The sequence below is a fragment of the Alligator sinensis genome, unplaced genomic scaffold (assembly GCF_000455745.1).
Source record: "Alligator sinensis unplaced genomic scaffold, ASM45574v1 scaffold267_1, whole genome shotgun sequence".
Taxonomy (NCBI): domain Eukaryota; kingdom Metazoa; phylum Chordata; order Crocodylia; family Alligatoridae; genus Alligator; species Alligator sinensis.
Window position 1 is genome coordinate 1579307 of NW_005842100.1, and position 26756 is coordinate 1606062.

At 39.3% G+C, this 26756-nt stretch overlaps 1 protein-coding gene across 5 annotated transcripts in view; it reads left to right on the forward strand.

Moving 5' to 3' along the window:
* POLR3B (RNA polymerase III subunit B) overlaps positions 1-26756 on the forward strand; it is a 130693-nt gene that overhangs the window by 88907 nt on the left and 15030 nt on the right. For all 5 annotated transcript variants that reach the window (XM_025204900.1, XM_006024266.3, XM_025204902.1 and 2 more), the window contains 7 exons: positions 2055-2264; positions 4037-4195; positions 6736-6853; positions 8972-9114; positions 18949-19052; positions 22201-22367; positions 24675-24788. In XM_025204900.1, the coding sequence (XP_025060685.1) occupies positions 2055-2264; positions 4037-4195; positions 6736-6853; positions 8972-9114; positions 18949-19052; positions 22201-22367; positions 24675-24788 (1015 nt within the window). The remainder of the gene's footprint in view (positions 1-2054; positions 2265-4036; positions 4196-6735; positions 6854-8971; positions 9115-18948; positions 19053-22200; positions 22368-24674; positions 24789-26756) is intronic.

Consider the following 26756-nt stretch of genomic DNA (forward strand, 5'->3'; position numbering starts at 1 on the left):
CATGTGAAGAACTGCTGCAGTACAGAAGAAAAACACCCACAAATCGCACACCGCTGGTTATGACCTATCACCCATCCCTTGAACCTGTACGGAAAATCCTCAAAAAATTGCAACCCATATTAGAAAAAGACCCTATTCTTAAAAAGATCTTCCCAGAGCCACCCATCCTAGCCTTCAGACAAGCACCGAACCTCGCCAACCTCATCACCAGAAGCAAACTTCCTCAAGCCCAGAACACACCAAAAGGATCCAGACCGTGCCATGACAAGAAATGCAAAACCTGCCCCCGCATCTCCACCACCCCCACTATTACTACACCCCACAACAGAGCCATCAGCATCCCAGGATCTTACAGCTGCACCTCCAGGAATGTAGTATACCTCATCCAATGCACCAAATGCCCTGATGGAAGATATGTAGGAGAGACCAGACAACAACTGCACACCAGAATGAATGCACACCGGAAATCCATCAAAGACAGAAACACCCAATTACCGGTGGGGGCACATTTCTCACAGGAGGGCCACTCTCTCTCCAATCTCTGTCCTGATCCTCAAGGGAAATTTACACAACACATCCCAGAGACGAGCCTATGAACTCCATTTCATCAACCTGCTGGATACTAGAGATCAGGGACTAAACATAGACATTGGATTTTTGATGCATTATAATCTGCCTGGTAACTGACTCCCCAGCCCAGCCCAGCCCCTGGCTTCTTTACTTTTCATTCCATCCAGAAAGAGCACACACCAACTGCTGCAGCTTCCTGAGCCTGACGAAGGGTTTTTGAACCCGAAAGCTTGCTTAACAACTATTCTCCAACCATTTGGGTTGGTCTAATAAAAGATATCAAATTCACCCAAGGAACCTTGTCTGCCTATATCCTTAGACCAACACGGCTACAACCTAAACCCCTACTTAAATACAGATACTTAAATTCCTTCATAGACAGTTACTGTATGTATTTGTCCTATTCCTACAAGCAGGGTTTTGTTTTGGCATGTTGTTATATATTAGAATTACTACAGGCAGTGCAAACATCTTGAAAAAACAGCCTACTGGGTACAACCAGTAAATGTTTTCAAACCTTTATTTTCCATGTTGCTTCTTCAAGTTAGAATTTTATAAATTGCCTAGAGACATAGCATAAGGCCTGATACAGCAAACTGTAGTAACATATGATTGCCTTAACTATTGTTAGGCTACACAACAGTTTGTTCCCCTGCTGGGTGTTAATTATTTTTTCTTCACAGATTTCAGAAGACACTTTGGCAGTCTGGTGGGAAATGGCCAGAATCTCAGCATCAAGCTGGGAGGTCTATACAAAGGGTTGAATTCTGAACCATAAATTTAAAATTAATTTCATGTTAAAAGACAAAGATATTGTGGGTGAACTTTTCTACAGTAGTTATATTAGCAGTGACGCACCTAATAATTTCAGGAAGTAAATCTGTCTGAGCTGCTGTTAACTGCATACTTTATTCATGCTTTGAGATACTTACACAAACTGGGGTTGAACTAATTATTACCCAGAAGAGGAAATAAATATGATGTAGACAGCACAGACCATGATCCAAAGCTCCTTTTGAACTCAATGAGAGTCCTTCTTTTGACTCTGAGATTTAGATCAGGCTGTAGCTCATAATTTCACTCCTCAAAAGCTAAGAATATTAACTAGTTCACTTTATGGTCTTGCTAATTGTTTTGTTGTTTTTTTTTACAGTTATTCACAGTTAGAAGCATGCAGATTCACTAAAGTTTAAAGTTATGCAAGCCCTTCCCTTGATCAAAATTTTTCTTCTGTTTTTTTTTTCTTGATGGAATTCTGAGTTTTAGAGTCCTTTTCATGGAAAAATGCTTTTGTTGCAGCTCAAGCTCAAATTTATATTGTTTTAATTTTTTTCTCTTCTTTTGAGGACCATTCATTACAAGACCTATTACCTAAGCTTGTGAAATGTGAAATTAGTTATTTTATATGCTGGTAATTTTTATATCTAAAATATTTCAGTTAATGAAACAAAGTCTTCATACTTTTGCCTTTGTTTTAAATATAGGTACCATTGGCTACAATCAGCGGAACAGAATTGATACTCTTATGTATTTGCTAGCATATCCACAAAGGCCAATGGTTAAAACAAAAACCATTGAACTGATAGAGTTTGAGAAACTGCCAGCAGGACAGAATGCTACAGTTGCTGTAATGAGCTACAGCGGTTATGATATTGAAGATGCTCTCATCTTAAACAAGGCCTCCTTGGACAGAGGTAAGGATTGTTTGATCGTGTTCTTAGATTCTGTAATGCAAACACATTCTATTGCGTTGCGTTTTTTATTTAATGAATTTTACCTTCAACGTATAAAAGGTCTGGTTTTGTTTTTTTCCCTCTGTAAACGTAATGGCGTTTGTACATAAAGTATCTGAACATGGTACATTTCTGGTGAAATTACACAAGCTGCATATTTACATGTGAGTATAGGTTATTATGAAAATAAATGTCTGGCTTCTGACCTTAAATAACAAAGGATAAATGATCCTTTTTCAAAAATATTTAGCTTGCATAAAGTTTTAATGTGTTCGATGATCTGTTGCTGCAAGGCTTGCTTTTTAGATGGTGACCTGAGCCTTTGTTTGAGCCTAACAGAGAGGACAGTCTCATTATTTTCCCCAGCACTGAAAGCGATAGATGAAATTAGACTTTTGAATGTATTTCTCAGCAGAAGAAAGAGAGCATGTGTTTTGTGTCATTATGAACTTGATGCTTTGAGGAAAATAATGATATACCAGCAAACAAAATAATTAAACAGAGAGAAACTAATTATCTACTTCCTTTTTGAAATCTCTATAGTTTGGTCTATTTTAAGCAGAAGTACATAGTTACCTTTCATTTAGTCTGGAGGTAAAATTTGTTTGTGCTGCTGCCTCCTTTTTAAATGTCACTCGCACCATAAATTCTTCAATGCTGTATAAAATAAAGGAAAAGGTGTTTTTTAAATTCTGCTGAGGAAAAAATTATTCGAGAATTTGGTGTCTTTATTTATTTATTTTTTATTTTTTTTACCAGTTCCCTTGAGGGGAAAATATTGCAATGGGATGGAGTTGATTTTAGCTGTGGTTGGCCAAAACCAGACTCTTCCATTAGTTAATTCTGTCTCCATTTTCTCCCTTTCCTTACACCCCTCCTCCCAGTTGCTAGGCAGCAATAATAGTATTCCTAGACATGTATCTTTGGCATTAATGTCTGCCACACTTAATTTATGCCTTTTTCTAAAACGACAACAGGCATGATTTAAAACTGACTGTTTTCTTTTCTGGTAGGCTAGTAACATTTATGGAGAAAATGAAAGACCACGTGATACTTGACAGGAGTTACTTGACATAGTCTAACGGGTATAGATGTACTGTACATTGCCACAGCTGTCTTTCAGATGAAATAATCTTCAGTTTATTGGTAGGCATTTGCACATAGCTATCTTTTTGAATAAGAGGATTTCATGCAAAACTTGTAACCATTTGTTGCTTCTGGGGCAAGGAATGGCCAAAATGTACACTACTGTCTTGCACCTGAAGAAAAACCCGAAGTTTTCAGTAAAATTATTTAGATGCCCAATAAACACCAACAGGAAAAAAATGTACCAAACCTCTCCATTCTAATCCCAGTTAAAATAGCTTTATCTTCCATGAAGACTTTTCAGTGATGATGCACCAAAGAGTTGATGTGAAACCAGGGGAATCTGTACAGCCCCAAGATTGAACTGTCATAGTCCAGGGCCTTTATAGGTCTTAAAATGTAGCATATGTAATTGATTCCAAATTGTGAGCTTGCTTGAGGTGAGTGACTTCCTTTGTTCAATGCTGTACACATTGAAGGCAGTCCGCAAATAATGCAAACATTTGTTTACATATGGTAGGTGGGCATATACTTATTCTTCAATTAAATCTAAAGTTACATTGAAACCCATTGAATTTTATTTTGATAACTGCTTGATTACAAAATGCAGCTTACACTGTACTTGATGTGATTTTGTTTCATTCTAGGATTTGGAAGATGTCTTGTATACAAGAATGCTAAGTGTACTCTGAAGCGCTACACAAATCAGACATTCGATAAAGTGATGGGTCCAATGTTGGATGCAGCTACACGTAAACCAATTTGGCGTCATGAAATTTTAGATGCTGATGGAATCTGCTCTCCAGGTGTGTCCAACCTTATAGATATTGTTATATTAAAATCTATCAGGAAAAAGAAATCAGCCTTCCTTACAAATGGCATGATAATGATTCTATATCTTAAAGTACTGTATCTTTTTATAGGAACTTATAATTGAAAGACACTACATTTTGACATTTCTGAAAATAATCTGACAACTTCTGCTCTGTTGGCTAATATACATGAGAAAAAGATATTTTAAACATAGATCAATATGTCTGTATTTTCGTCCCTTGGCCAATGTGATCCTATGTTGTTAAAATATTTCTGAAGTCTCAAAACTTACCTTTGTCCTTTTACTTTCCCTAATCTGCACATCTCTGATGTTGCTGAACCTTTGCTAGTTGATCTGTCTTCTGCCATTGGATCTAGATATTTAAACTAATGAAATTGGGATATGCTACCAGAAGGGTACTGTAGCTCCCAACATTTGCAATTAATAAGGACATTTAGAGTGAGAAAAGAGAAGTATCTGCACACTCTAGGTATGTGTTGGTGGAGCACATAAATAATGATCATATCAATATATTTAATTATGTGGAAGTTTATATATGTAATGTATACAGAGGAGAGGATCCCTTCAACACTGATGTATTTCAGTTAGAGAAGCAGCAATACTATGGTGTATTTTCAAAAAACAAAAAAAAGCCAAATGCCAGTAATTTAAACTCCAAAAAGGAAATCATTAAGATATTTTGTGGTTTTTCTTGCAATAAAAATCAGTTACATTCTTAAACCTTTCTGTGGAGTTTAGCAATCAATATTCCCACCTTTCCCAGAAAGTGTTTAAAGCTTGAAATAGAGGGTGAGTTGTTGCTGGCTCCAAATATAAATATACAGCCCTGACTACAATGGAGAGCCAGACTTGTTTAAACAGTGCAGATGAAAGCCAAAAACACTTGTGCCAATGGTCACACTGCAAATTTCCTCTTTCCTTTTTGAAATTAAAAAAAGGCATGCAAAGATTTGAAGGTCTAGAAAGAAACGAGTAAGAGTAGAGTGGGAGGAGAAAAGAGAATAGTTGTACATATGCAGGATGCACTAAGCTTGTATGATCCCTATCAAATGCTTATCCACACATTTCTAGAAAACTCCTGTGAAGACTCCATACCTTCCCTCAACAACTTGTTCTGTTGTCCTACTGTTCTGAGAGTAAGGAACCTTTTCTCTAGAGGTCTGAATCCTCCAAAGACTGGAGATGAATTGCCAGTTGTATTCTTGCTTTTATAAAAGAGAAATTGCATTGTAAAGATGGGATTCCTCCTAGATGACAGATATTTTCTTGTATCGGGTACAAGACGCATCAAATGTTTTGAATTACAGGATCCCAGAATTGATCTGCATGTCATTCCTTCTCTTTTTTGGCATGTCCTAGTTAGATGCTTCCCTTGTTATAGAATGTTTGAGTCGATGCATTACAAAAATACCACTCTTTGGTAAAAACAGACTACACAAAGCAAAGCAGATCAACTGTGGTAGGACGTGTCACTACTATTGATCTGTTTTATTGAGCATAGGAAGTGGCCCATTGTCCTGCATCAGGCCCTGATGCAGGACAAGGGGTGACATGTTCCCAGTGCCTGCAGATTCCCTGTGTCCCTGACTGCCCCACACCTCCGTGCCAGAACCCATGCATCGCATGGAGGCACAGGTCCTGGCAGAGGGTGGGACAGTGATACAGAGACTTCCCCAGGTCCCTCCACACTGGGACCCACACCATTTCCTGCACTGACCTGTGCTTCATGTGGCGGCATGAGTCAATGCAGGTCCTGGCATAGAGGCACAGGGCACTATGAATTGCCTGGGTCCCAGGTCCTGCACTGCCCTATATGTCCTTGTCAGGATCCATGCCGGTCCATGCTTCTTGTATGAAGCAGAGGTCAACATGGGTTGCTGTGCCTTCATACTTGGACACACGCTGGCATTCTTCACTTATGGAAACAGCCCCTTGGAGATCTTGAGGCAGGTCTCCATAAGTGAGGAACCCCATTTTCCCTGCTTAGAGGCAGCCCAAGATTCCCTGGGGCATGTCTCTGTAAACAGGGAAAGTTAGGGAGGTGCTCCAGGGACTTGACAGGTCTAATCCAGCATGAAAGTTACCAGGCTGTGCAGGATTGTGCCCCTCAAGCCCCTAAAGCATATGCCTAGGGTGGCTGAAGAGTGTAGGCAGCTCCAGGCTTCCCACGCTTTTCCAACACTGAGCAAATAGACATCAGCAGCAATAAAGTGGCACCATTTAACACTACCTTTTGTCACACCTCTGATATGGCATGACAAAGGGTAGGGATGCCTATCTGATCACCACCTGTGCCACCCCAAATTTTTTACGGCTGCACAAATGTGACATCAAAGAACGTCTCTTTCTACTCTTCTGCTTCTTATGCATCTCAGTGATTAATTAATCTTTTCCTAGTAAGCTTCTTTATTTAAGATGTTTTATAATGTATTTTTAAATGCGTTTAGGAGATCAAGTATCACTGCATAATGCTTGGGTTTTTTGATTGTTTCTTAAATTTATTTTTTTTAGGTGAAAAAGTAGAAAATAAACAAGTGCTCGTAAATAAATCTATGCCAACTGTGACCCAGACTCCTCTGGAAGGAAGTAGCGTGCCTCAGCAACCGCAGTATAAAGATGTACCAGTAACGTATGTCATCTAAAGTATCATGCTTTAAAATGTACAAGTGTGGAGAAGGAAGGATAGGTAGAAAATGCTCAGCAATGAAAAAGGAGAAGGATTAATTTTTCTTTACACATTTTTAATGGGGCCCTCTAGGCTAAGCTTCTAACTCTTGGAACTTTTAGATGTGCCAAGACACCCAATTGTTGTTAATTCTAGCCCTCCTGTGGGCTGGCTTCAGGTGAGACGGCTCAGAACCCACTTAAGATGGAAAGGGGATATCCCAGAAGACCCTAAAGTAAAGGGAGAGCTGGATCCCCAAAGGTTCAGGAATAAGGGGGTGGAGACAGGCACATGATGAGGGCTGAGGATGACAAAGGTCCCCATCCCAACCAGTCCCAGTGCTGGTAAAAAGCTCAATGGAGGGGCAGGGTGCATACGAGTAGATCAGAATCCTCAGGAGGTGGCAGCTGCCCCACAGCGAGCTCTGGAAGCAAAGGACTGAATGCTATTTAATCCATAACCTTTTCTGTCCAGCTCGTGGATGGAGGGATGGACCTCTTCTTGCTTAGCTGACTATAAGCCTGTATAAAACTGCTCTGCTTAATCCTCTTTCCTACAGAGTGAGTGACTAGTGGGGGGCCATCCATTCCATGAAAATTTCCCTCTAAATCCATAGAAGGATTTGAAAAGGTGTTATCTGTGGCAGTAGCTCCCAAACTGAGCTACTGCTGGTCTTGCAGGACCATGGCACGTGGTCCATGTTTTGTTAATTTTTTCCGTTAAAGTTGAGTAAGATTGCATGGTACTCTGTGAGACTTTTTGAGGGATGATCATGGTTCGTTGGCCCAAGAAGTTTGGGAACTACAGGTCTGCTGAAAAACTAGTATAATTGGCAAGTCTGTATACCACAAAGTAAAAGCCTTATTCAAGAGAACTGAGAGCTTTGTTGGCCATTCAATTTCCATTACAGATTTCATGTGGTGTTTGAGCTCTCTAGTGATTGAAGGGCTTCCACAGCAGACTACAGAAACTGCAGTATTAAACATGCTGAACACCCTGTCCACTTTTTGTTGGCTAATAGCACCCTTGTAAATGTCTGATCGATCAGTCAGATGAGTGCTGATAGATCAGAAAGGGAAAGATAGTTTGGCATCACTTAAATCTGATTCAAAGCTATTGGGATATTTTCCAATTAGTTCAATTGGGCAGGATCAAACACTATAAATAAAAAAAAAAAAAAAAGCCCTCAAGAGAGAAAGGAGGAAGTCATGGCAGGTGAAGAAGATATTTGTCCAAAGCCCCATATCCCTCCAGTGCATCCCAGAAGCTTTAAGAAATAATTCGACTTTCTTCTTACTCTGTCATGACTAACAGCTTTTTTCAAGTCTCTGCATTCTCCTTTACACTTAAATTACAGGCTATACCTTCAAAGTAGCCCATAGTCTTCCATGCTGCCCCTTCCATGTCTGATGAAGTTTTCCAATTAGTTTGTGTAAAGACCTCTTAATCACTTTTTCATAATTTTTTAAAATGCTAAATAACCATTCTGTTTCTTGATTAATTTCTTTTATAATATCTTCCTCGTATCTCTTCAATTTCTCCTGCATACAGGTATCCAGAGGGATCAGTATCTACTAATTTTTAATATTGGACATGTTTTATGTAATGCTCTATATTTAATAGCCACAATATGAATTATTCCTAGTTTGTTGAGGGATAATGATGGTTTGATTGTTTTCTTTGCTCTCCTATCCCCCCCTCTCCCTGCAAACTCCTTCTTGCAATTGATCCCCTGTGATTTTGATTTTGCTAGTGGCATATTCTTTTGGAAGCGCCAACCATTTACAACACATCATAAGTTTCTACTGTCAGGAAGAGACCATCAGGCCTGTCTTCCATTTACTAACTGAGCTCAGTCCCCCTTGTGGCTTTTTGGTTGTGCTTTTCAAAAAAAATCCTTTTTCTTCAGAAATGTTGAAGTATAATGCCTCATTATAATACAGACTTCAGTACCCTTCCACGTATGTAACCCTCCAGAAGATTTTCTGCTTGGAAACCTGCCAGTCCCAGGTGCCTTCAAAACTTGCACTGGATTCTGTGTACACATGCATTTAAAAGATCTTTGTTTATCTCCTTTGTTAGCTACAAGGGTGCAACTGATTCATATATCGAAAAAGTAATGATCTCCTCCAACGCAGAGGATGCTTTTTTGATCAAAATGTTGTTGAGACAGACTAGACGTCCAGAAATTGGAGATAAATTTAGCAGTCGTCATGGACAAAAAGGTAAGCTACATATTTTATTAAAGGTCAGTAATTAAACTAGGAAGGGAACCTTTCTATATCTGTTCGCTATGTGAGTAAAATAGATGCAACAAAAAAACCAAGTTTTTAATTGACTTGCAAGCAATTTACTATAAAATAAAAATACTTGCTTCTGCAGCGTAGTAGCTAATGGCACATTCACCGTTTGTAATTTTTTATGAGGTCTGTTTTTCTTATACATATAGTATTAGGAAAACATTGCAAGGTAATATTTTGAATTTGGCTAATTTTACAAATGTCTATTAGATGAAAGTGAGGGAGGGATAAGTAAATGCACCACAGTTGCAAGGCAGAAAGGCAGTGGAATCGCCTGTGGACACCAAAAGGGGGGAGTCTAGGGACTCCTTTAAAAAAAAAAAAAAATTAATTAATTTAATACATTGGGGGAGAGTATCAGAAATTTAGTTTTGAATGGACAGGAAAGTCAGAAACTGAGAGGAATGTCTGAAAGTCACCTCCATGAGGTGGTAGTTGGAGGTGGGTGGCCAGATGAGATGCTTAAGAGCAGCATGCAGAAGAAAAGGCTTGAGGGAACTCTGAGGTACGCCGATGGAGACCAGAAAGAGGGAGAAGTTCCAGTAAAGGACATGCTTAAGACTTAATTCTTCTAGAGGTTGAGTACCCCTTAGTGTTCTTCTTACCCTGATCTCCAGCTGATTTCAAAAGGAATTCTGGACCTGCAAGGGAGTTGCTCAGTCATTTGCAGGATTGGATATTGAAGGCGCTGTTAAGATGAGAATATGGTCAATGGACATGGGAACAGGGCACAATGGCAAACCTACTGTACCCTGAATAGCATAGAATCATGACCCAGAAGATTGCAGTCTCTGAAGCCCAAGGAGTGGAAAATTTCAAGGAGGAAATAATAGTGTGCATAGCTGTAAATTAGACTCTTTAAAAAATCATCTTAACCCACTTGCCTCCACAATGAGACAAGGTGTACCTGGAATGAATCCATATCTGAATATTTTCTGTTCCCCCTGAAAATATAGAACTTTGCTGATGATGCAAGTAGTCTCTTTTTAGAGCTGTAGTTAAAATAGTTAACTAGTACTGGAGTTAAAGTAGCAACTGTTACTTTGTATACTGTACTACATAGTCATTTTCCCTGGTGCCCTGTGTCCTCATTTCATCTGCTTAAAAAAAGAAAAATATTTTGGCTTGAGAACTTGCTGGAGGAGGAAGGTTCTGCCTGGTGGTGTTTGCTGTTGTTTAAATTTAGAACTTGTTTAAGTTCTCCTAAACATGACTCCTAAGCAAAACTTTCTCTCAGACTGAATCTTCAGAGCTATGGGTACAAATGTTCCTTTTTGTCTCCAATGTACTTACTTGTAGAATCCTACAAGCATTTAACCTTTCATTTGTATTATTCAATATCTGTATAAAACTTGAGAGAGCTAATGAGACGACGATGCATCTTCAAATGCCAAAGAACCTCTGGCAGCAAAAATTTGTACTTCTGTCTCTGACTGATCACAAGACTGTAGTCCATCCTATCAGACACAGTAATCCACGTGTGTGTGACCTCCAGTTGTAACTATTGGCACTCCCAATTTAGAAATAGTCACCAACCATTAGAGAGTGTCACTCCCATAGCTTGTTTCATTAGCAGTGTAAGCTGCCATGATCATATCACCCTCACACTTCTACTCTCTCCACATACTGCCTGTTGAATTGAGTTGCAGGCCCTTTCACAACTTGGGACATTTTGTGGGATTATGTGTAGGTAACTGAGAAATCACCTCTGCCTCCATGACTGTGATCTCACTTGGATACAGTCCAGCACCATGAAGCAGAGGGTTGAAAATGGCTTATCTCTGGCCTAGTTTTTGATGACAACATATTATTTAGTAGCCTTAACAGAAACTGAGAAGTTTTTGTATGCATTAGCATTTTGCAACACATAGATGTTAAGATGGATGGAACGGTAATTGGTCGTGGACGTGCAGTAACCTGTTGAATCCTGAGGAAATCCTTTCTTTTTCTCTTAAGTTAAATAAAATAGGCTCTCAGCGAGTAGAAATCATCTGAATCGTCTCAATTCCTTTGTTAGCCTTCTGTAACAACTCTGATAGTGCTATTAGGAAACGCCTGAGTTCTTAGGACACCTCCATTTACTAGCATGTCTTGTAATTCATTGAACTTTTTTTACTTTCTCCTGTTCATTGGAAAGTGATTGGCAAGAAAAGAGTTCTGAAGGATGGAGAAGAGAGATATCAAAGATCATATGTAGGAGGCAAATACATTTGTAGATGAAAAGCCAAAATAAAAGATTGAAGAGCATATCTGAGCAAGCTAGTGCACTGAAGCAGGAAACGTAGTAATTAATTGGATATCAGTATTAATGCTGACTCATAGCAATTGATGGAACAATTATTAGACAAAGGCATGCAGAAGATCTGTTTTCCAAATGTGACTAGCATCATCATCCTCTGACACGTCAAAATTTTGGAAAGGGAAGTCAGAATCGCAGAAACCTGTCGCGGATGAAAGAGACAACCAGAAATTCAACTGGTTAACAGTAAAGTTTCTAGAATTTCTAAGTAGACATCTCTGAATTTCTGATGGAGTGAACTGCAATTATTTAAAACTAGTCTCAGCTGAGTGCAATTAGCTTCCTATCTCACAAGCTTATATGACTTGACCATGCTGCAAGACAACAGTGGTGGCTGCAAGACAACAGTGGTGGCTTTGCCAGCATCTTTTAAAGCAGTGGTTCTTAACCTTTTCAGATTCAGGGCATCCCTCCACTCTCTTAATGTGGTTCCACTCCTGGATGAGAACCACTGTTTGTGCTGCCTCAACTTACTTTGGTGGTTCTCAACTGGGTGTTACTGCCTCCAAGTAAAACTGCTTGCTGCACAGCCAGGCTGGGATGGGCTGTGGCATATGAGCATGCTTGTCTTGCATTATGGCACTCTGATAACCCTAAAATAGCCAGGAATTCTGGTTTGGGCTGTAGCCCTTTTTGGTCTGCTTGCCCTTGTGCTCTTCTCAGAAACTGGGGGGCATGGATGAAACTGTTCCAGGCACCTCTGGGAGTGGTGGGGGGAGGGCCAGACCAGGAAGGGCTACAGCCCAAGGCAGCTTTATTGGTGGTTGCTTTAGGATTATCAGAGCCCTAATGCAGCAAGAGCACATGTATGCCTCAATCCTGTACATGGGGCAATTGTTTCTGCCTGCCACAGCAGTGGCAACACCTGCATCGTGTTACCCCTAAAGGGGTTCTGTGGCACCCTTACTGCAGACTACTGCTCTGAAGGCAGATGCTAAATTAGTAACTTTTTCTGGGCTTTACAATTAACCATTTCTTTTTCTCAGTAGAGAAGGGTAAAGCATGTTAAATCTCTTCTCTGATGTTTTCATACCTTTTTGGAAAGTGCACGTGAAGATGAGATTAGACGTATGAGTGATTATATACAAGTAACTTTTAAAGGGCTGAATGAGTTTGAGAGAGAGAGAGATTAGGAGAGCCACATTTTCAAGTGACATCAAATTTTCTCTCCTCTCTAAGAGATGTATAGATTTTAAATTCAAGAACACAAAGGATAACAATTGAAGAGCAGCTAAATCTCACACATACAAGTTCTGAAAGCTGTGGTCTCAGAAGAGCCTTCCCTTAAACTTTGCTGGTAGAGTTTGTGGGCCTCTTTCGTAATCTAATTTATGCTGTAAGGTTCATACTTGCTGCTTTCTTCACATCTGGCTCATACCCTCATCACGGCTGGGGGCACTATTTTTGACTCTGTTGCACCTTATTTTTTCCCTTCTTCCAAGTTTCCTTCAAACCCTCACTCCCTTCAAGATGTTTCTACAAAACGGGAAGGGCAAGAAAAGAGAAATAAAAGCAAAATGCAAAAGGATCAGATAGCAGTCTAATGCTCACTCATCAGTTCACTTACTGTTACCCGCTTTCCATCATTTATCTATCTGCATGTTGCAATAAGTTCTTTTGGACCTCCCCTTGCCAGTCTCGGAAGTACTTAGTAAGCTACTGGTGCTATGCAAACAAATATATACACATCCAAGAGAGTTATGTCCATTGTATAGAAGACATCTGGTTTGACTATATGGTTGTGTATTTCCAAGAAGGGTAAGGAAGCTTCCTCTGCTCTGGTTTTATCTTAAATTCTGCAAGTGAAATCATCTTTTGATTCAAAGAAGGGGATGTGAGAGCATTTGACTAAAGAAGCTTCATCTGAGTCCCATACAAACTAAATTATTATATTTCCAGATTTCCTCTTGCTTCTCTACAAGTCACAATGAGGAAAAAAGTTGGACTCCTTTGATGTGAAAAAGCAATATATCACTTCTCTGAAAGAACATTTCTCAGTCTCTCATGTGAAAAAGGATTAACACCTCCAACAAAGGTCCTGTAGATCACAGAACTAAGCAGCAATACTGAACAGTATTCCTGAGGAGTGGAAAAACTGTATTTAAGCAAGAGATTGTTTGAACTGGCAAACAGAAGCTTTTTAATAGCTGAAGATCTAAGATAAAAGATTAAACCGTTCTGAAGTATCTACACTTAAACAACTCTAAAGACGAGGAAGCAAGTTTAAATTCATGAAAGACTGCCTTTGTTTTCCTAAATGAACCATGTTTTTTAGTGTCAAAACAATCTATTTACTTCATTGTGAACTACATAAACTTCATTGCATTACCAAATATCTATTAAACCGTGGGCTTGCTTAAATTTTTTTCTTGATTTAGAGCAGTTGCATAGTCCAAATAGCCGCAAAGTATGAATTTAGATGTACATAAGTATTGTGTCCAAAGACAAAACAAAGGAGCAGCATGCTTTGTCTCATTAAGTAATACTTGCACAGTATGTATAAAGAGAAGTACATTAAGATACTATATTTTTAAATGGCTGCTTGTATCTTTTTTTTTTTCTTTGCATGTAAACCTCACTTGATACCTCCATAACATCAGGCATGATCACTAAAGATATATGTCAGAAGCTTCAGAAAAGTAGGAAAAGTACATAGTATAGTAGAAAGATTTTTGGAGTGGCATTAGGCAGTTTTCTTTAGAAAGAGGCTTCATTTCTCCTGGTACATATTAAACAGCGACTCCAGGAATCTAAGATGGATAAAACTTGTTGGAGACTATGGGGGGGTTGGTTTTTTTTTTTTGCTATGTTACTTTAATCTTCAAATATGTAATGAAGAAAAAATCCCATAGTAATTCCATTACAGCTCTAGATTGTTTTGTAACTAAACCATGTTTTATCTTTTCTATTTTAAGAATTAAATTACAGCATTTTTTTTTATCTCAAATAGCAAACAGGTAACCTTCTGACCTTTTCAGTAAATCCCCAACTGAACCTTTGAAATTAGGGTGATTTTAGCATTTTATGGCACAGAATAAAAATCTCTAATTCTGTTTCCAAATAGTGTAACCTGAACACACATTTTATTAAGCTCTTGACTCATTCAGCCATGTGTATTTTGTAAAGTTCCTATGGTTATTGTTTTACAATAGCTGCTTCCAGAAGCATTGTAAGGGTTTCAATTAATCAGCTCTTTGTGTGCTTCAGACTATGCAAATTTATCACATCAGACCATTCAGCAGCTCCTGGGAAAGCAGTGTACAAACTGTATTGTCTTCTAGCGCCTCCTCTCATTTGGAGTGATGTTTTTAATAAGAAAGCTAATCAAGTTTACTTATGCATTATTTATCTGTTAATTTTAATTCTGTCCTCCTTTACATCTTATGTCAAATGGGATGTAGCTACTGATATGATAGATCTGTAAATGATTCGGCAGTTGAGCAAAGCCAGTATGATTTAGCACTCTTTCTCTGGAGTTGTACATAGTTGTTTAACAAACACAGTGGCTAATTAGAGGATTTTGAAGCGAATGTACCTTTTTGTGTTTCTCCTCATGATTTTACAGGCTTCTTGTCTCCCAAATGCCTTGCTGTTTTACAGTTGGAATTGTATTTGGAAATATTTTTTCTTGCTGGAGGGGCTTAGCTCATACCTTTAAGCCCAGTGCCTGTTTTGTTACTAGGTGCATTTAGTAATGAAAAATCCAGAGTGTAATGTTGGTTTTGTAGTTGTAGAATGATGTAGGTGCAAAACAAAACTATCCAGTAGTGGGCTGGTTTTCATGTCTCCAACAGAAATTAGTATTATTGCTGCTGATACTTCTATTCACTCACTTAGTTCCCTTTGTTTTCTGATGTGCCTCCTACTGGTAATAATTAGTTTTGCATTTTTTGACTTATTTGATTCTTTTTTTTATCCTTTTAATTTTGTGTGTTTATGGAAGGAATCCATGTAGTATTGTGTGAAAACAACATTCTCCTACTGCTGGATATTTTTGTTTGTCAAACCATTTTACAAGAGTGGTAAATTTACATTGCATAGCAAACAATGAAAGCAACATCTAGCAAAAGAAGAAAATCTAATATCTGAGTCTCTGCAAATGTAAAAATAAAATCTCTGAAAAAGGAATTCAAAGGAATTAAGGTATTCTTAAGACTCTGATCCTGCAATGGGATCCACATGGTTAGGGCCTCAAAGTCCCACAGAAACTAATGGTACTCCATGAAGACTGGGATTTATGCCAACATGGGTCCTTTTAAAGGACAGAGGCCATAGTATTTAAAGTGAGGAAATTGCCACATATCTGAGCAGTATATGGCAGCAGTAGCTGGAGAATGCAGCTCATGGTTATTGTTTAAAAGTTTATTTAAATCATTGTTTTTTGTTACTTAGCTATTCCTTTTTCAACCAACTGGAGTACTCATGCATAAATGTTGTCAGCCATAATCTTTAAAACAAACTAAACAAAAACAAACAAAAGAAACTTCTATGGCATTAATTTTAATTTCACAGTAAGCCATCTCAAAAATAAATTCCTTTCAATAAGTTATTATGCAATTAAAGAAAATCAAAATTATAATTGGAAAAAATAGAGGTCTAGAAAACATCCAGCAGTTTGACTGCTTACAAATATAAACTCCTTAGACGAACCAGTGCATTTTAAAAAAGTGACACATGCACACCCACTCACTTTAATTCATACTTTGGATTGTCTATATGTGATAAATAGGTTTTTCTCATCATCTGAAAATGATTATGTCTATAGTAAAATCAATACAAATATTATTTACATTAATCCTACAGGATGGATTATTACAATAGAAGTATGATACTCCCAGACTAACAGATGGGTTATGGGTGGTTAAGGTGGTGAATTTCAGTATGGCCGTGTATAGGGCAAGCCCTTCAGACCAGCAGCTTTCTTATGTCCTGCATCTATATTTATTTCTGCAGTGCTTAATCATCCAATCCCAATTGCTGTTCCATTGTAATGAGTGAATTCATTTGATCATTTTTTTTTCATACTCTGCTTTTACTGTCAAATGGGTGCAATTGAGTAGTTAACTTTTTTCCCTTCCCCCTTGGGTATTTTGACCTTGTAATGGTGTTTCCCTTTTACCACTGGAAGGTTGCACTGTAAACAATGGGTCAAGAATTCTGAATGAGCTGGGGCATGGACTCTGTATCTTAAACTATGAACCTGTAAGCAGCGTTTTATATGGCAAAATATTCTCCAGGTGACTAATTGTATTTGTTACAAAGGACAAAGTGGCTTCTAAATGCAGTATGCTATACACAATTACTATTATTCATGCAATACACGGACCATAGAGAAGTTTTAAATGGGGGTATTTCCCAGAGAAGGAATGACCTGCAGTGAGAGAGTTTAGTTTTACTTTAAAAAAAATAAGAAAGAAAGGAAAGGGAGGAAAACATCCTTTGTCACTTTCTCCAAATATAGATGTTTGACATAGATATAGAGGAATAGATAGTCTCTGACTTTTTAAAAAAATCGTTTTTTGCATCTTGGTTTAGGATTAAGATTTATGACTTCTTGCAGAAATAGGACTTTAAAAATGGCCTACTGGGTTTCAGATCATCAGATTCTGTCTAAATATTTTGTTTTAACTTCTAAGCTCATTATGCTGTCTTTGTGTTAACTTGTATTAAAATCTGTCAGCTATGACTGGTCTCATAACCACAGTCAGCGGACCAGAATAAGTTAATTATTTACTTGTGTCACTAGTGCTCTTCATCTAATGAAATGCACAGCTGTGTTAGATCTGCAGTTGGATGTGTAGATTCCATTGTTATACAAGTCAGCAGAGGGTAGAAGCCGCTATGATGGAGAGCCCTCAGTTCTTTCTGCTGTTCTGCCTTTCTGTGTCGATTTCATGGATCTTTTATCATTCACTTTCACACAAAACAAACAACACAGTGGCTGTCTGCTATGGGAACCATCTTGGCATATAAAAGGGTTTTCAGATCCTAAAGTAATTTTAAGTTAGCTAAGATTTAATTTTTGGCTTACAGGTGCCCTTAGTCCAGATGCAACTTCAAGTTTTTGTAAAAAGAGAATGCGAATGTGGGGTAAACCCGTATGCTATATATACATATATATTTTTAGGATGGGGAAATAAAATCATCCTGCAAGCAAGAAACCTGATTTCATTTTTCTTAAATTATTTTTATTATTATTTAATCTGCTTTCACCAATGATTCTCTCTGGAGAACGGCCAGTTAATGATTTGTCAACAAAACAGTGGAGATTAAGTTTGTACAAGGTCAGAAACTAAACGTAAAACTGCAGGCGCTCAAATCCTCCTCTCCCCTCCCCCGTTCTTGCCATTCTCATTCTATTAGCTACTGTCCCCTGCACCTATCCCTGTCTTGTTCGGACTGTGGATGAGGAGCTCCCTCCTGAGCCGACGCCAATATCCCCCTGTGAACTGGCTGGTTGGGGGATGCCTTTTTAGGGATGTAACCAGCACCCTCAGCCCCCTCCACTCGAGGACTGTTCTCAGAGTGCGCTCTGGCAGTGGCACCGGGCTGATCTCACCGAGCCTGCAGTCTCTTTTTCAACCCTGAGAGCTTCTGGAAAAGATTGTCCGACTGAAACAGTTGTCTTGATTCAAAGGAGTAGGGGCTTCAGTGTCTGCATTTTAACACCTGAATTTAAAATGCTGTTACCCTTCAGGGCACGCTGCTAGATCTTATATTTCAATCTATAAAGCTCACTGTGGAAACCATTATGAAGGCTGGGAAGGAAAGATTTGTGGAGAACTTAAAGCAATTTGAATGGATTTCACACATTTAAGTTTCCTGGGCTTTTCAACTCTATTTATCTCCACACACCCTCTCCCCCCCTCCCAACAGCCTATTGGCTTCAAATTATTGGGACTAAAAAGAGTTTCCAAAATTTTTCAAAGGTGGAGGGTGTTATCTCTGGTGTAAATTATAATTTCTTTGGGCAACAGATCATATTTACCTACCTCTCCTAATAGAAAACCTCTTTGGAGATCATTGTTCTCAAAGACCAGACTATGTATGCAGCTTTGTGGGCCAAGTTTTCAAAACTAACCAGTGTTTTTAAGTACCCAGAGAGATGCATTAAAGACTTCAAATTTTCAGGAAGTGCAGCACATGCTCTGATAATTAAGTCTTTGATTTAAGTGGCTTGAGTTGAGTACACAAAATCTCTTGTCACTTTTGGAAAATGTATGTTTTCTTCTTGATTGCTCTTTGGGAATGAGGCGAGCAAATTTGCACCCCTGAAGTTATCGTGTAGCAATTTATTAACTGTGGTTTGTCAGCACTAAGAGGGAAATTAATCTTGCTAAATAGTGATCCATGCGCAAGAGAAAGGAGTGGCAGAACATTGATGAAAATGTGGTAGTAAGTCACTGTCCCTATGGTGCTTTGTTTTTGTGAATTGACATTTCTTTTTAACTCTCCTTTAGGGGTGTGTGGGCTGATTGTTCCTCAGGAAGACATGCCATTTTGCGATACAGGAATTTGTCCGGATATCATAATGAATCCTCATGGCTTCCCATCGCGTATGACGGTCAGTTGTATTACATTACATACATATTACATTGTGTTGTGGGGCACGGGGGAGGCAGGGAAATACCCTCTTCTCTCTCCCTATCCCCCAAAAATAGAAAATGAAGTGAAATAAATAAAGTAAACAAGGTCTTTAACTGATGGAAAAGTACAGAATGATATACAATGTGTGGTTTTACCCTCATTTCATGTATTTGCTGTCCTGAGATTTTTTTTTTTTAGTGCTCAGTTTTGAATATATCAAAGTACCTAATGTAAACAGGACACAATCTTTGCATATGGCATTATAAGATGATGCATCATAGGCAGGTGGGAAAGCAGAACAAAGTGTTGCAGTCAGATGCGAGAGAGACTATCATCTCCTTCACATTGTTTTAACACAATGTCCATCCCCACCTTCAGCTTTTTTCAATCCAGGTGAAGAAACTGGTTATCCCTTGTGGCCAATAATCAAGATGTTTCAGAAGAGATCAGGGCACAATTAAATTGTGTATAAAGATGATAAAAATAGCCATCAGGTTTTTTCATATGAAAATTTGAGTACTTTTTAAATAATTTGTCAGAACTTTTGCTGCTGTTAAATATTTCCAGAATTGCATTCATGAATTCTTTTAAGTCTCTTCTTGATAGGTGAGTAACTGACAGTCAGGTGAAATAACTTTAATCAAATCTAAGTGCTTCTGCACATGGAGCTGTTGGCACGAGTAAAGTTCACAGGGTGGAAAAAAAGTTGAATAATTAAAGTCTAGTGCTGTATTGGACTAATTCTACAAAATGAATTGTTTTCACTGAATAGCTTCACAAAAAATGAAAACAGACTATCCCTTTAAGATTCAGATTCTATGCATTACAGCATGAGAAGAAAAAAATGTGCATGCTTGTGAATTTTGGGAGAAGATCTTGGGGAAAATGTCAGATGCATTGTTTTTTTCATTGGCAAGAAGTACTTGAACCAACATGAAACAATATATCTTGCCTGACCAAGTTGATTTCCTTTTATGATAGGGTGACAGGCTATGTGGATGGGAAAGAACCGTGGATGCAATTGGTCCTTGGTTTTTAGCAAGACTTTTGACACTATCTCCCACAACATTCTCATTAATAAGCTAAGGAAATAGAGACATAATGAAAACATTATAAGGTAGATACATAATTGGTTAGATCATTATGCTCAACGAGAAGTCATCAGTGGCTCAATGCCTAGTTGGGAGGAGGTATTGAGTGGGCATACCCCAGAGGCCTGCCCTAGTTTCAGTACTGTTTTAACATCTTCATTTATGCTTTGGAGGATGTAACTGAAGGCACACTTAGCAAATTTGTGGATGACGACAAATTGGGTGGAGTTGCAGACACTCTGGAGGGAAGGGCTAGGATCCAGAATGGCCTGGAAAACTGGAAGTGGTCTGAAACCAGTAAGATTAAATTCAGCAAGGACGAGTGCAGTATTCTGCACTTGGGACAGAATAATTGCATGCACAGATACAGACTGGGGAATGATTAGGTGAGCTACATTACTGCAGAGAAGGACCCTGGAGGTTGCATTAGATCATAAATTGAATATGAGCCAACAGAGTGTTCTTGTTGCCAAAAAAGCTAACAGCATACTAGGTTGTATTAGCAGGGAGTATCTCTCGCAAATCAAGGGAAGTAATCTGTCTGATCTATTAGGCATTGGTGAGGCCTCACCTGGAGCACTGTGTTCAGTTTTGAGGAACACTCCAAGAAAGTTTTGACCAGATTGGAAATAGTCCAGCAGAGAGCAACAAAAATGATTAGGAGCCTGGGAAACATGAGAAAAGGCTGAAAGAACTAGGATTACTTAGTCTGGAGCTGAGAAGACTGAGGGGGGATTTGATTAGTCTTCAAATACTGGAAGGGTGATTATAGAGGATAGAGATGGGCTTTTCTCTGTGGGTGTAGAAGGCAGAGCTACAAGCCATAACTTCAGATTACAGGAAAGGAAATTTGGGTTGGAGATTAGGAAGAATATTCTGACCACATGGGTGGGCAAGCATTGGAACAGGTTGCCTCAAAGTTAGGGACTCCCCATCCCTAAACATTTTCAGGAGCAGGTTAGACGGACCAGGATGGCTACTTAAGGGCTGATCTTGCCTTGAGCAGGGGGCTGACTAGATCCTTTTCAGCCCCACTTTCCCATGATCCTGATTTAGAAAGTAAGCTTCCTGTAATAGACAATCTTAATATTGTCCCCCATTTTGTTTTTCCCCACTTCATATTTAGTTTACATCATGACATTGAAGGGAGAGAATTTTTGCCAAGGCATAGCTTTCCACTCCAATATTTTTCAAAATTTAATCCATTTTCAGTTGGGTTTTTTTGTTGGTTTGGTTTTTGGTTTGGTTTCTATGGCAACCTAAGCCTTGCACTATCACAGCCTAGCTGCAATTAGAGTCTCCATGGAAACCGGCCCCACCATGCAGGCAAGGGCTGCTGGGAAATCGAGTCCAACTGCTGGTCGGATCTGCCATTTTGCCCGCGGGTGGACTGGATTGTGAGATTAAACCCTGGCCAGCGTAAGGTGCAGCCCAGAGAGACAGACTTCGAAGTGGTAATTTCTCTCCCTGTCTCTCTGTTGCTTCAAGGAACAACTAAACCATGCCTATAACAACCAGCCAGGGTAGCTATGTCACTGAGCATTGTGGGGACAGAGCCAAGCCTCTATCTACCTGCGTAGGGTATTGGGGATATATTCTACGCAGAGCCTGTTTCTATTCATGATGTGGGTTGGTAGTATAGGGATGTAAGGGAATAGATTGCACTCCATAAGTGCTGTACTGCCATACCAACCAGGCTATGATTTTGTGCTTTATTCGGGCCTTTTCCCTTTTGTTTGTTTTCCTCTCCCATTTTTCCCCGTTAGCTTGCTTCCTTCTGCTCCCACTCCTCATGCCAAGCACTCCAACCTCAGTTGTCTAGGAGTGAGGCTAGATTGTGGGTCACGCTCATCTTACTAAATATGAGTAATAAAACTTTCAGATAGCAATATAGCAAGTGTTCTTTACCACATGACAGTGAGCTGGCAGTTTTGTATTAAGATGATAACGCTTAAAATATAAGGAAGGGGTTGATGGGTGAGACGTGCATCAAGAAAGTACTCCTCTTGCTAATTCTTGCTTTCCATTGCGCAGGTGGGAAAATTAATTGAACTGTTGGCTGGGAAGGCTGGCGTCCTAGATGGCAGATTTCACTATGGAACAGCTTTTGGAGGCAGTAAAGTTAAGGATGTATGTGAAGATCTCATTCGTTATGGTTATAACTACCTAGGGAAGGACTATGTAACGTCTGGTATCACTGGGTAAGAATCTGCTTCAAAGATATCACTTCTGCCAAGAGTTCTGAATATCTTTGCCTGTAGACCAATGTGGCTAAAATCTGTATCCTTACATAGGTGTAGGTGTAGGAGTGGGAAAAGAACATCCTGTTGGGGCACAACTGAAATATTTTCTTATGCCTCTGTTGAAGAACAAGTATGTATCTGACATGAAGTGAAGTACATGAACAATGGGATTTTTTTTTCCATTGTTCTTATATTTTACCTTTTAAACATCAAATACTTCAGATTTTCATTTTACCAATGCATGCATGACTTTAGCATGAATGGTTGTTGACACACAAGACAAAGCAGTTAAACTTTAGATCTGCAAGAAATTAATGCAAAATCAAGTTTTCCTTGAACAGGGTTCTAAGTAACTTTCTACGTTTTGGGGGGGGGTTTTTGGCAGCCGTTGTTATGTTTTTGTTGAACAAGATTTGCATTATCACATTAACTACAATAATATTGTAAAATACGGAATTGGAGGCAGGTGTCTGTTTCTTGGCCGTAGTTTTTGCCTGCTTGTTTAGCTGGTTATACAGTGATTCAGTCTGGCATAATAGCCTAATCTGTTAAGTTCCTGCTGTGTTGACCAGACTGTCTTCGGAGCTCTGGAGTTCAAAGAACATGAGATACTTCAGAAACAGGAAAAGGCCATATGGTCCCACATGCCTGCCCTTCTAAAATGTATCTTAATCCCACCTTCCTGATTTTTATTATTCCTTCCAATCCCCCTTCCTCCTTCAAAAACAGACTTAGGTGATTCTTGAATACATCCACACTCTACTTCTAGTTGCCTTGCTCTCTAACTGATTCCATATGTTGATTAAGTTTTTTGATTAAATAAATATCATTTAAATTCCCTCTTTTACTCCTTATTCCCTGAGTTCTATATGATCTTTCCTAAATATTGAAATTCTTACTAGCATGTAAACACCTTTTGTTAATAGCTTCTATAGTTTTTGAGAACAGTGCCTTGATGACTAATAATTATTTTCTAGGGAAAATAAGCCAACTTTATCTTTAATATTCCCTCTTAACTTGGATTTGGAGTACTCTGTTTAGTTAAGAGCTGGCAATATTTTGTGTAAGTGAGATGTGCTGCTAGAGCAGAAAAATATGATAGAAATAAAATTTTAAGGACTGACCTGTTTGGGGTAGCAAATGTCATAATACAGATTTACATAAGGGTATGAAGACTTTCAGGTTTGTATGTTTTGTTATCGTCTGCAATGTAACTTTCCTTGCAGAGAGTAACATTGTAAAATATATTGAAAATGAGTCTCTTAAATAAGAATTGTGATGCTATAGTCCACTAATCTGTTGTTTGACACTTGCATGCATTTCTGCCATGGGGTTTGCCTGGCATGGGGGAAAAGCACCCACCTCAGAGCTTTTCATGTCCCTGCAGCTTGGAGCTGGTCTGGGGAAGGGGCAAGGCTGAGGTGGTCCCAGCCTGGCTTGAGCTGTGGAGGAGCAGGCGAGAAGCTCCTGGGTTGGGGCTTCTCCTCCCCTCTCCCCCACCTGACCCCAGCTGGTGGAGTGAGTTCCAGGTGGGAGTGGGAAGGGATATGTTCCCGTCCTCTAGAAGGTGGAGGCTGGAGAGAGGGTGGGGCTGAGCCGATCTCTGCCTGGCTTGCTGGGCTGCAAGGGTGGGAACAAAAAGCCCCCACTGCAGGGCCCTTTCTTCCCCCTGTTCTATAGCCTGGGACTAAGGGGGCCTGGGCATCCATTCCCTTGCCCCCTGTCCCACTGGACTGACAGGCCCAGGCAGGAAGCAGGCTAGGGAGCCGAGTACTTCAGCTCTGTGACTGCTGGGGGTGGGGCCAGCCTTGTTCTGTGGGAGCAGACATCACAGCCCAGGGCTGCAAAGCATCCTGGGATGCTGAGAAACTGTGTTAACTTGAATCAGGAAGGGATTTGGGACAGAAGTTCCATAAATGTGTTTAACCTAAGTCAGTTAAGTGTGATACTACATGTACATGCAGGTTTATCTTAAACCATTTTCAGCCTTATTGAAAATGGTTTATGTGCACTGAACTTCAGTTCTGAGACAAATTTAAACCAGTTTCCAATCGCTTAAACCAGTTAGTTAGACTTCTGTCTCTAGCTGTGAAGTTTGTTCATGCCTCTATTATTGAAATAAGCCTGAAAGACCAAATGCTTTTTTTTGTGGCTTATGATGCCTGGATTGTTCCAGATTGCCTTGCTAATGTTCCTGTTTAGTAGATTGTGTCTAGGGGTAAAAATGAGTAACCAAGATTTGTGATATATTTTCTATTCCTTTAGAGAACCATTGGAAGCCTATATCTATTTTGGTCCTGTATATTATCAGAAACTAAAGCACATGGTGTTGGATAAGATGCATGCCAGAGCTCGAGGACCCAGAGCTGTCCTTACCAGGTAGAGTCAAGTGTGCATGGTGCTTGCTGTGCAGTCAGAAAAATGCTTACCTGCCTGTTAACAACATAGAAGATAAATTCTGCTTCACAGTATATAACTTTTAATGTTTAGCATTTAGCTAAGCATCAAAAAACCTGTGGCATCTTATGATAGGAGGAAGTTACTTTGAACATTCAGTGAGTACCTTGTACAACTAAGAGGTGTGAGGTTCTTCTGCTGCTAACCCATTTCTTTTGTGTTTGAGAAATGAATCTTGTGAATCAACAGTTCATATTTTTAGTGTACTAAAATATGCTGTAGTATCTAGACCTCTAAGGTTATTCATCATCCTTGGCATATTAAGAATTTTTCTTACTTAGTAGTAGTTTTACAAAACCAGAGAGCAGGAGGAGGAGAGAACTTGCAGCAGTTAACATGAATCCTCCCATGGAAATTGTGGTAGTTCAGAGGGAGCAGAATATGAGCAGGCTTAGCTCCCTACCTGCTGCTACTCAGTTACTACAAAGAAAGATCTTTTTTTCTTCTTTTTGCCTTTCAAAAGCAAGGTGTGTAGTATATTCCAAAGTGCATTGCATGTAAAAAAAACAAAACAACCCCCTCCCCCCCAGTAATCCCTCTGCCAGCCAACTTGAACAGCCAGCTGTGTTCTCAACTAATGATCTAACTGCTCGATTTTTGTTGTTGTTGTTTTTGGGGTTTTTTGTCTTGCATGGTGCTGGACACAGCTCTTTATGTCCGCACACTTTAGCTATGAAAATAGTATTACTGAAATTTTTGCATACCAGTATTGATATATGTAAGGTGGGAAGTGTGTAACCTGGGGAAAATAATAACCCCAAATATATATATGCATGATAATGGGCTCTATGTTAACAGTTACCATATTACAAGGAGATCTTTGAGTCATTGTGGACAGCTTGCTAGAAACTTCAGTTTGGTGTTCAGCAGCAGTCAAAAGGGCATAGAAAATGTTAGGACTTAAAAAGAAGTGAACTGTAAGCAATGCAGAAAATATCGTTATACCCCTTTATAAATCTGTGATGTTCCCACACCTTGAATACTGCATGCAGTTTTGCCCACCCCACCTCCACACCCATGGACACACCCACACACATTTCCCCCCCCCCCCCCCTTAAGAAGGGAATAGGAGAACTAAAAAAGTACAGAGAAGGGCAACATGGTTGATAAGGGGCATGGACAGGCTTTTCTGTGAGGAGAGACTAAATGGGCTAGGACTATTCAGCTTAGGAAAGAAGCATGATAAAGGTTTGCAAAATAATAAATAATGTACAGGAAGTAGATGGGTATGATCTCATAATACTAGAACTAGGAGACATGCAACGACATTATTAGGTAGCAGTTTTAAAACAAATAGCATATAATTAAATTGCGGAACTCATTTCCACTCAGTTTTGTGGAGGCTAGTAGTTTAACTTAGTTCAAGAGGGTACTAGACAAATTCCTAGAGGAAATTCCCATCAGTAGGTATTATGTGGCAGACACGGATGCAGCTCTCCTATGCCCCATCTTAGACACCCCTCCTCCCTCAACACCTCCAATTCAGCTTCTGTCATTACCATCATCTCTGCTAAATGAGCAAGTTCTGCAGGCTTCCACGTTCCATTCTTCCATTTGCTAACTTCATGATGAGAATGGACTTAAAACTTTACTCCGAAAAATAGCCCTACAAAAACAATTTCCTTTGGAGGATTCACTGGTTATTGTTGACAGTTCCCATCAGCATTTTCCCATCACAAATGTTATGTTTGTCATTTACAAAAAGAAACAGTCTTTCTCACTGCTTCACCTGGAATCAGAATCAAGCTGGGATTTCTTCTCTTCTAACATCCCTATAACAGGTTGGTCTGGCCCTTTTAAGAGGGAACAGTCAAGCCTGTTGAGGAAGCCCAGCTGGGGGGCTTTAGGATAATGAAGTGTCCCACTGGGAGCTTAAAACACCAAGGGAAA